The 12,113-nt window shown below is 33.2% G+C and overlaps 2 protein-coding genes across 2 annotated transcripts; both read left to right on the plus strand.

Annotated features, from left to right (window-relative positions):
- Positions 1–8,822: 8,822 nt before the first annotated feature.
- On the plus strand, positions 8,823–9,770 carry LOC127123699 (uncharacterized). Its single transcript, XM_051053902.1, has one exon. The coding sequence runs from the start codon at positions 8,823–8,825 to the stop codon at positions 9,768–9,770; it is 948 nt and encodes a 315-aa protein (XP_050909859.1).
- A 182-nt stretch (positions 9,771–9,952) lies between these two features.
- Positions 9,953–11,120, plus strand: LOC127123700 (uncharacterized). Its single transcript, XM_051053903.1, has 2 exons — positions 9,953–10,040; positions 10,132–11,120. The coding sequence occupies exons 1-2, from the start codon at positions 9,953–9,955 to the stop codon at positions 11,118–11,120; spliced, it is 1,077 nt and encodes a 358-aa protein (XP_050909860.1).
- The last annotated feature ends 993 nt before the right edge of the window (positions 11,121–12,113 follow it).

Genomic DNA, 12,113 nt, shown 5'->3' on the forward strand with positions numbered 1-12,113 from the left:
TTCTACTAAATATGAAAATGCAACTTACACACAATATATTAGTATATTAAATAAAAAAAACAAAACCTTTCTAACAAACAACTGTTATTTTAAAATATAATATCACCAAACTTAGTTATTGGGAAATTATAACTACCGTGTTAAAAAGGGATAAAGTTTTATAAAGATTAATTAAGACTTAGGATATAAAAGTATTACAACATATTATGTATCTATCCATCAAACCCAACAATATACTAACTAAAGGGAGTAAGAAAGATAACAGAGAGGAAAAGAAAGCGATCGCTGTCCTCCTTCTTCTTTGGTCTTCACCTCTTCCTTTTGTTGTTTCCCCACCAATAATGTCTTTTTGTATCTACTTTAAATTTATTTATTTGAAAAATTCTGTGGTACTATGTAATTTAGTTAAATATAGATAAAATTAATTTAAAATTAATAAAAATAAAATTATAGAAACATCCTTTTTTTTTTAAAAAAAAATTATACATGACACTACCTTTTAAGTAGTTTGGTAATTGTATATAAAAAAAGTGTGTATTTAAAAAAATTTATTATGAATTTTATCCTACTAAATGGAATAGATTACATAGATCAACTTTGATTATAATGTTCTAAGTAGGCTTATGTTTTTATCTAAATCATTAATTTTGACATATTTTTTAATGAGATTAATTATTATGGACTGTCAGTGTAAAAAATTTTACACTGTCGATTCATCACCATCATCCGTTTGTATTACTTTATACGTTTTTAAAATAAAAGTCAAACTTATTTCAATATCCAACGTATAGGATTAATTGACGGTGTAAAATCCTTTTACATTGTCAGTGTATTTCAATTAAATCATTTCTTAATAATTAAAGATCTTCTTCTATCTCTAATTATTTGACTTTTCATCATATGATATATTCTTCTTACCACCAAATTTTTAGGCTTTCTCTCTACTTGTCCAAATCACCTTTTTTTTTGTTATTATTTTTTCTATTGTAAGTATTACTCCAACACTCTCTCTAATATTGTCCTTTCTAATCTTATTTGTTCTAATCCAACATAATATCCTCATTTTTACTATATTTACTTTATTCTCGTGTTTATTTATAATTGTCCAATATTCCGTCTCATACAACATCGTAAGTCTTACCACAATCCGGTAAAGTTTTTTTTGTTAACTTGAACAATAATTTTGTGTTGTTTTGTGAGAATATGGACACAAACAAGTATAGGTCTAGAGGAAAGAGGTTGAATAGACCTATCATCAATTAGACAATTTCAAAAATATTTTAGGTTCCATAAACAAAATCAGACATTTTAAAGCACACAGAAGCAAAACCCACCACAAAGAGAGCTTGGAAGTATCTCAATGAATTAATCCAACAAAGGAATTACAAGATATCACTAAAATCGCAATTCTTTCTAATGCAAGTCAATTACAAGACAACCAAAACCATTTTAAACAAAGAGATTTAAAAACACTTTAAATAGAAATTCATTTAACACATAATTAAATTTATGGTGATTCAATATGTTTGATGCATCACAGACCTAGGCTTACAGATTAAATCGTTATAAGCAAAGTCTAACTTAAATGACATACAAACGATGCAGTAATGTGATAGCTATAGTAATGAATGCATAAAATTAAAAGCTATAAGGGAAGAGAGAAAGATACACACAGATATATAGTGGTTTAGTGTTCGTCATCGATTTTCCTACTCCACTCTTCAGTGGTGTTAAAAGCATTGGAATATAATCATGATCTTCCACCATTTTGATAGCATTTTGATTACAACAAAATATCACTTGATAATTCTCTCTGTTAATGCAGATACTCAAACTTCCAGGAAACATAAGATCATTGATGATCTTGATCCAATAACCTTAATATCCACAATAATCATGCTCCAAGTTTTCGTATGTGGCCATCACCTTGATCCCACTGACTTCTTGTATGTGCGATTTCCATTGTCAAGCGTTCAATTGGACAACTTCAAACTTTGTATACAAACAGTCTTTACACAACTTCACCAAAGTTTGACAACTTCCAAATCTGCCTTACGTACAATCTATACTCAACTTTGCCAAAGTCTTCCATGGAGTATGGTGAAAAACTTTCCTCTTGATGAATAACTCAACATTTAAACTGCATTCAAGAAATGATCTATACACCTGTTACAAACAACAAACTTCATACAAAAATATTAGATACCTGAATGTACCACTAGTCTCCCTTAAACACTCGATCTATAGAGATGAAGGTCCACAATAATAGATAGGACTAAGGTTGAAGATGATGAACAGTGCTAAAGAATCTCTCTCTCTCTCTCTCTCTCTCTCTCTCTCTCTCTCTCACTCACACACACACACACACACACACACACACACACACACACACACACACACACACACACACACACACACACACACATATATATATATATATATATATATATATATATATATATATATATATATATATACACACACACACACACACACACACACACACTAAGATTCATAAGATAACAATATGGAATTAGATGTTGGTGAATGAAGAACACACACGCAAAGTTTCTCTCAAGTTTCTGGATAAAATAGGTCTTGGATCATGATGGTTATCATGAGCTTGATCAAGTTTGAATCTTTACAAGATTAATCAACTATCTTTCTTTGGTTTTTCTATTAAACACAATTGCACACAAAAGGATGTAACAAAAAGAGAGAGGTAACCTGACATGGATTAACACTCAAGAAGTTGTTCTTCTAAACAAGAGAAAGATAGAAGATGTTTGGAATAAACACACTAGAGAAGAAAAGATAAATTGACATTTTTTGTCTTAAGATTTTACAAAGACTTTCACCATGAACAAGAATCACAATGAGAGTTACTTGACACCTTCATCACTCTTTTGTTTAGATCAAATCTAAGGTGGAAAATTGGATTTTTGAAGCTATAATTTGAATCAAGCACAAACCATGATTCAAGTGACATTGCCTTGTGATTTGAGTCAAGTTCAACTTGTGATTAGAGTCAAATCATACAGAGTAAAAACCCAAATTCCACAACTTGTATGATTCGAGTCATACAATACACATGATTCGAATCAAACAACTGAATATCTTAATTTAAGTGTTTTAACTTGTGATTCAACCAACAACTGATGAAATGACAAAAATCAACTTGTTAGGCTCAAAAAGATCATGAACCAACATTCTAATTTATTTAATAATGAGGGAACTTAAGGTACATTATAAATATCTGAAGAAAACATAATACAATCCAAACGCGAAAGAATTACAAACACGCGAATAAATGAATATTGAACAAATTACAAACACGTGAATAATCAAATAAAAACATTCACTCAAATTGAAAAAAACATAAAAACTAAAAAGCGATACCATACGACAACGTGAATGTAATTTCATGTGTCACATAAAATATCTAGAACCTTCTTTCATTTTAGCCATCCAACTTGAATTTGATCTTTTACATTCCTTTCTAGTTCTCCATCATTTTGTAGTACAGACCCAAGATATTTAAGTTGTGGGACATTTGGGATGATATTGTCTCCAACCTTTAGGTTATAAACATTTATCCTTTTTTTAACCTACATTTCATATACCTCATCTAACTTCTACTTAGGTGAAAGTCATGTGTTTTTAAAACTCGTCTCGAACCTCTCATTTAAATTCTTCATGGACTCTCCAAGTAAGACTATGTCACCTGCAAAATGCATGCATCTCGATGTCAGCTCTTGGATGTGTTTCGTGAGTACATCCAAATTTAAAGTAAAAAGATGGAAACTTAGGATTGAAATTTGATGCAAACCTATAGTAATGGAGGAATCGTTTGTCTTTCCACCATGTGTCTGCATACTAGTTGATGTCTCTTCATGCATATCTTGGTTAGCTTGAATATATGAAATTATAATCTCTTTCTTTTCTAAGTCTTTATACAAAATCTCTCAAGTAACTATATCATACACCTCCTCCAAGTCAACAAAATTAAGTTGAAGTCTTATTATCAATTACATCATATTATCATACAAATTTTATTCATCTAATCAAACATCCAACAATGAAGAAAAAGAGAGAAAAACTTAATGGGGATTAAGGATTTTCCCTACCCAACCATGCAATCAATACCATATTTAGAGTAATTTCCTCTCTTACCTCGGATTTTCAACAAACAACAATGGTTTCTTCAAACACTAGCCTCTTCTTTCCAGAACCCTTGCCTTTTCTCTTAACCTTGTCTTTTCTACATACCGACAAATATTAGGCTCCTGAATTTCTTCTTATTCTAAAAACATAATTTAATCTCTTATTAATTCTATCTTGACCCAACTCCTTTTATCTTTCTCCTCCTTAGTCATTTATTTCTATTATTTCTAATTTTCACCCCAACTCTTACTATTTTCTCTATTTCATATTTAATTTAATAATAATCCTCATTATTTTAATTATCTACTCAATTAACTAAATAATTAACTATATTTCTACCAACTACCACATAAACATATCAAATTGTCAATTGCACATAAAATTCATTTAAATAATTGAATAAATTATAAAACCAATTAAATAAATAATTTAAATGAAATGTGGTGTTACACTAGTGCCATGGGGGTAAATAAAACAAGTTTTATATGAAATGTATTGGTGTTATTGTGAGCCTTAGACATAATTTTTATAGTGAATCTATGCATATTTTCATACTGTAGACATACACTACAAGGTTGAGTTCTAGCCTCATGTGTCACGAAACCACACGTCATATTCAGATGAAATCATTTATTCACTCTATTAAATCTTTACTCTTATTTCCTAACTCTCTTGTTTTTGACCATGTGACATATAGTATTTTTTTTTACCGTTTCTCATGTTAACTTTTCAGACTCTTGCATGAAAATCATTATATTGAGTACAATCCTCGTGAGACCGATTATTTTTCTTATCACTTGCAATTAGTGTTTTATATATACTTTCACACATAAATTAATTATCAATAGACGTCCTTTTCTAGTAGTCAATAGATTATATTACTGAGGATACTTATATCAGTGTTGTTAGATTCAAGAATACTGAACGTTAACCTTATTTAAAGACAGAGTAATTTCCCAAACTACCCCAAACTTAAAATTTTATTCCCACATTGTCCCATTCTGAAAAAAAAATCCCAGAATCCCTCACTTTCCTATTTGGGCTCGTCCAATGAATGGACGAGATGATGAAGGATGTTTTTTGCTGACTAGGCTCGGCCATTGGTTGGCCGAGCTAGTGAAGGAAGTTTTTTTATTTTTTTATTATTTTAAGTACTCTTACATAATTAAATAACTTTATTAAAATTATTATTAAATAGTTTTCTAATTAATTCTATATTTAAATCATAAAATTGATATTTTTTTAAAATAATAATAATATTTTTATAAAAATATTTAAAATAAAATGTTAATAATAATAGTTTTTTATAATAATAATAGTTTTCTAATATTGTTTTTTTAAAATATTAATAATAAAATGATTTTTTTAAAATATTAATAATAGAAATGATTTATTTTTTTAAATACTTATTATACAACTATAAATATTATAATGAGGCATATAATGAATTGTAATGATTAAGAATTATTTTATTGATATAATGAAAGAAATACATTTTATTTATAGTGACCGCCTGTTCCACATCTTGTGCCAACTTTTTTGCGTTTTCCCTTGCCCAAGTCTTCTTGTCTTTGTCTTGCGGGAGACAGAGATGAGTCGGAAGACAATTCATCATGGGCGTCTTGTTGTTGATGTTGTTGTTGACTTTGATGTTGTTGTGATGTGTTTGGAGGCATATCCATACTGTCGAGATCTTGAATGCAAAAAGAAGGGATATTCATTAGATGGTCATCAGTGAGGTCAAAGTTGGGTATTGAATGTGGGAGTTGTGTGTAGGTGTTGGGTTGGGTGTGTTGGATAGGAGGATAGTAGACATCATCAGGGTTGAATGTATGAGTGGGTTGTGTGAATGTGGTGGTAGATGTTTGGGGTTGAGAATGAGGGTTTGAGTATTCAAAGTTGGGCTAAGGAATTGGAGTGTATTGTATGGGTGGGCGTAGGTTGGTTTGTTGTTGATATTGTTGGTTATAATAATAGTTTGTTTGAGGGAATGGAGTGTGGGGATTATGGTGTTGGGTTGAGGTAGAATAAATTGTGTTTTGTTGTGTGGTCTGGGTGTGTTGGTAAGTTTGTTGAGCTGAGGATGATGGTTGGGCCCCAAATATGGATGTGTATGTGGGGGGAATGTCTTGATGTGGGGGTGATGTTGTTTGTTGGGTTGAAGAAGCTACACGTTGACGGGGGTCATTCAAAAATTGTGTTGGAGCAACGTGCATAAAAGGAATTGATAAAAACCAATTCATGTATTCTCTATCCGACTTAGACTCACCAATTACGGAGTTTCCTTGTAACACCAAATGCCTTCTTCTTTTCCATTCTTTTAACTCTTCTTCTTTATTTAAATCTTGTCAATGTGTGTCCCAAGCTTGGACCATAGTCATGTTATGGTGTTCACTTAGACATCTTGGCTGAGACGGTATTTGTTGTTCAAATCCAAATTGGAGTTTGACTCGATCCGTCTGATGCATCTCAACGGTAAAGAAACATACCATATATGTTGTTGCACTCCAAACTCGGCTGTCACTATAATCAGGCACTGAATATTGTATGTACGGCCTCCAAATAAACTGTTAAAAGAAATATAACTATTAGAATGTATAAAATAAATTTAAATAAGTTGAATATTATAATTAATCATTCTTAGATCGTTTTCTTCCATGTGTTCTATTGGAACACGGTACCCTCGTAGATGATGACGAAAATTATTTCTGTAATTCATACCTCGTTTGCACCATCGTGCATATTAAAAAAAATACCTTTAAGCGACGTATAAATAATTTTGAGAAACATAAATTGCATTTAAATGAAAATCGTTACCTTAATGCATAAGGATGTGATGGAACCTCGTTACTAACCGGGGCTAACAAGGGTATGCGTGTGAATGCCCATACAGTTAGTAATACAACACATCCTCATATGCTCTTGACTCCTTTATGGGTTGCCTTACACATATGTCTATATAGTGTCGCCAGACAAGCAGAACCCCAACTGTATGTGTTACATTTTTCTAGGTCTCCTACTAAAGGTAACCAAGAAGAATGCAATAAATTGTGAATCTTATCTGGTATTAAAAAAGTAGCAATTAAAAGTAAAATATAAATTTTTGAATGAAGAATATTTTCCGCCTCGGTCGGGTTAGGGTTATTTTTTAGTTGTGTTAATACGGCTTCTAACCAAACAATTTTGACAGAAGCCCCATTTTTATCTGAAACTGTTGGTTCGATGCCCAAATTCTCCATGTAAACATCATTGGTTACGTTTGTTAGGCCATTAACAGCTTTACATTCGGAGACCAAGTAACATACTCACATCCTCTAGTGTGATAGTATATTCACCCGTTGGTAAATGAAAGGTATGTGTCTCGGGTCTCCATCTCTCTAACAATGCAACAATTAATTTAGAATCTACTTTTAAACTTGCAATCTTGGCCACATTTGCAAAACCGGCTAGTTCCAAATACGGTATTATAACCGCACTTGGTTGAATGTATGCGAATGGACCCGGAACCTACAGTCTTCCTGAAATTCAAATAAAAATGGTAATAAATATTTGATGTGATATTTACATATTGAATTTGTGAAATAGATTTGAAAGAGACTTACGTATTCGACAATGTTTGCCGCTGTCCCACGGTGTGATTCGCCCATCCACAACAAAGACATTTCGGAATAGAAGATAGTGAATATTTGTAGAGAGTAAATATTTGAAGAGAGTAAGTATTTGTGAAATAGAAATTGAAGGAAGATGATGAGAAATAATTGTAGAGGAAAGATTTATTTATAGTGGTAAAAAATATTAAATATATAGGTTAGAATTGTTCAGGGTGATTGGACTAGTAAGGGAATGCATGCAAAAATATTTTGCAAGGAATCCCTGCAACAACGATTCCCATGTTGATTGGAAATTACACTGCAAAAAATCATGCGTGCAGACTCGTCACTTTGATGGCCGAGTTAACCCTTGTATTGTGTTGCCTCGTCCAATGGAATGACGAGCTTAGCCATGTGACGTGTTGCCTCGTCCAATGAATGGGCGAGCGTGTTCTTCTAGGGTTATGACTCGTCCAATGAATGGGCGAGCTTATTCATCTAGGGTTTTTACGTTTTCTCTCTCTTCCAATTGAAGGACGAGCTGCATGTGAGTATTTCTTCAGGGTTTGGTTTACTAGGATTATGTTTTGTTGACTATAAATTGCATTAATATCTTCATTCATTCTCATCAAACCAAATCTACTACATTTATCTCTTTACTTATTTTCATCAAACCAAATATTCTACATTCATATCTCCTTCCTCAAACCAAATATTATTCATATCTTCATTCATTCTCATCAAACCAAATCTACTACATTTATATCTTTACTTATTTTCATCAAATCAAATATTATACAATCATATCTCCTTCATCAAATCAAATATTCCACATTCATGGCTCAAAGAAATTTAATTGCGTCTATCCATTCCGAAGGGTCCCTTTTCACATATGCAAATGAGGGATTCTCATTTTGCAATACGAATTTGCATATGTTCAAAATCCACATCAACTCCGACTTCCATCATTTAAAAGACCGTATTGAAAAAAAGTTACAAAGTTATGTTGAAAACATCATTTATCGTCATCTATTAATTAATGTAGATGATAATACCACCTTTTACATAATGACACCCATTGAGACTCACGAAGATGTCAAGTCGATGTTTCAGTGTCATATAGCATTATCTCAATTACCCACCATTGAGATATATGTTCGTCTAGTAGAAAATCTTGAAGAACAACCGAGTCACAATGAAAATCTTGAAGAACAACCGACTCACAATGAAAATCTTTGTTATCCAACGCAATCTGTACAGTCACACGAGTACGGAATGAGTCAAGCCATTGACGAAGAACCGACTCAAAATAAGGAACCTTTCATACCAAATGAAGAGGTAGGCGATAATAGTGAGGATGATCTTGAGGAGGTTCGATTTGAAGATCTATTTGGTGTTAGCGATGACGATGGCAATGAATACATCTTCGACACACCGACCGTTGCACTAAGAGCGCAACCAATTAGTTTGTACAACCCACCTGTGCACATGCAAAACATAAGCTTGGATGATGCTGAACCAATCTCCATTTTCGGAAGTTTCATACAAACTCATAATGCTGACGAAATAGAGGAGGGCATCGAGTATGAAAATAAGGAAGAATGTGTTCTGGCGTTGCAACGATGGCATATAAAATGTAGTCTAGATTTTTCTGTGGTTAAATCGGACAATGTACGTTTTATCATCAAATGTAGAAATTCAACATGCAATTTCAAATGCATGGTCTCTTTGCGTAAGGGCAACTCAAGGTGGAGAGTTGGTAAGTCTGGTGGGCCTCATACGTGCACAACCACTTCCATGTCACAAGACCATACAAAACTCAGTTCAAAAATGATTAGTAAGAGCATAATGGAGCTTGTGAATCGGGACGCTTCTCTTAAGGTGAAGGTTATCATCGCTCATGTTGCTGAGAAATACAGGTATATCATATCCTACAAAAAGGCATGGATTGCAAAGTGTAAGGCAATTGAGTCGCTGTATGGAAATTGGGAGACATCTTACAGTGATCTGCCGTAGTGGATACTGGTAATGAAAACATATCTACCAGGTACCATTATGGAATTGCAATCCTTACCTGTGATTTTAAATGATGGTTCACACTTGGGTGACCAAAGGATATTTCATCGTCTGTTTTGGGCATTTCGACCATGTATACGTGGTTTCGCGTATTGTAAACCTATTGTGCAGGTCGATGGAACATGGTTGTATGGCAAGTACAGAGGGACTTTGTTGATGGTTGTGGCATAGGATGGGAACGAGAACATATTTCCGATAGCGTTCGCATTGGTTGAAAGTAAGACAAAGGAAGCTTGGAGTTTCTTTCTTAAGAATTTAAGAATACACGTTACTCCCCAAGCAAATCTGTGTCTAATATCAGACAGGCATGAATCGATAAAGAGTGCATATAACAATCCGGAAAATGGATGGCAGTATCCTCCATCATCACACGTCTATTGCATTAGACACATCGCGCAAAACTTCATGCGCGAGATTAAAGACAAGAATCTACGCAAAATAGTTGTTAACATGGGTTATGCGTTAACAGAGGCGAAATTTAACTACTATCAGGGGGAAATCCGAAGAACAAACAACGACGCTTTACCATGGATAGACAACATCCCTCGGGAGAAGTGGGCAAGGGCATTTGACAGAGGGCAATGCTGGGGTCACATGACAAATAACCTAGCAGAAGCAATGAACTCGGTGCTAAAAGAAACCCGAAACCTTCCAATCACTGCATTGGCCAAATCTATGTACTATCGATTAGGATCACTATTTGGTAGAAGAGGCCATCAATGGACAAAAATGTTAGCCTCTGGGCAGGTTTTCATTGATAACTGCAACAAGGGGATGGCTGAGGAAGTCATCAAAGCTAACACGCATAACGTCATGCAGTTCGATCGCGAGAGATTTTATTTCATGGTCCAAGAGAAGATTAATCATAATGACGACCGACCAACCGGAACATTCAGCGTTGATCTGAGGAAACAACACAGTCATTGTGGGAAATTTCAGGCATTTCACTTACCTTGCTCCCATGTAATCGTAACATGTTTGAGCATACGCCAGGACTACTCCATTCACATTCCAGACGTCTTCAAAATTCTTAACGTGTTCAAGGTCTATAAGGAGAGTTTCCTAGGTCTTCCCCATGAGGAGAATTGGCCACAATATGAAGGATTTACTCTTTGCCACGACGACTCTATGAGAAGGAGGAAGAAAGGGCGCTCAAACAGCACCATGATTAGAACCGAGATGGACGACGTTGAGAAGGAAAAAAGAAGGTGTGGAATTTGCCGTGAAATAGGACACATGCGTAGGAAATGTCCTAATGTTGCAGGACCGTCCCAGCAACCATCCAGATGATTATGTTGTTATTTTAATTATGCGTCCAGATGATTTTTTTTTTTTAATTATTAACTACTATGCACGTTCTATATATAAACCATTGTGTATTTCTAATGTCTTTTGGAAACAAACAATTATGAAATACATTTGATAATCAAAGGCTTCTGGTTACAAAGTACGACCACAACAACAACCATGTTAACAACAACAACCAACACAAGTGGTAATTAAAAAACTAATCAACAACAACAACCAACACAAGTGGACCTTCAACGCCTCTATTAACTTCACCACTATGTGACGAAAACATACACTGAACATCTTCATCATTTTCTATACGATTCATGTAATACATGTACGTACCATCGGGGCTTGCATCAGTCAACATTATGTATGGACAATGATACTCTACTTTCCTCACCTTCATACGACGTTCGCCCAACTGTCGGAAGCCAATGTGGATGACTGAAATCAGTGTTCTGAAATTCCATTGCGGATCGAGGCAAACACTGATTTTTTCACCATGTCCATAAAATACAAGACCCCAAACAGACATTTTTACCAAAATAAAGGATTTTGTGCTCTGAGTTAATTTTCTACAACTCCTGCTATTTATAGAAAATTAATACTTGAATACTCGGCCAATCATTGGCCGAGACAGTACAAACACAAAGCAAATGCTCGGTCATTGAAATTTTGGAGGGAAACATATCATTCGAATTTTTTTGGAGGGAAACATATCATTCCAAAAAATTATTGAAATTTTGGATGATAACATATCATTTTTATTATTAATATTTAAAAAAGAAATTCATTTTTATTAATAATTAAAAAAATATATCATTTCTATTATTAATATTATAAAAAATAATCATTTTTATTATTAATATTTTAAAAAAACAATATTAGAAAACTATTATTAGTATTTTATAAAAATATTATTATTTTTTTTAAAAAATAATTTTATTATTTAAATTAATTAGAAAATTATTTAATAATAATTTTAATAAA

The sequence above is a fragment of the Lathyrus oleraceus genome, chromosome 2, assembly GCF_024323335.1.
Source record: "Lathyrus oleraceus cultivar Zhongwan6 chromosome 2, CAAS_Psat_ZW6_1.0, whole genome shotgun sequence".
NCBI classification, from domain to species: domain Eukaryota; kingdom Viridiplantae; phylum Streptophyta; class Magnoliopsida; order Fabales; family Fabaceae; genus Lathyrus; species Lathyrus oleraceus.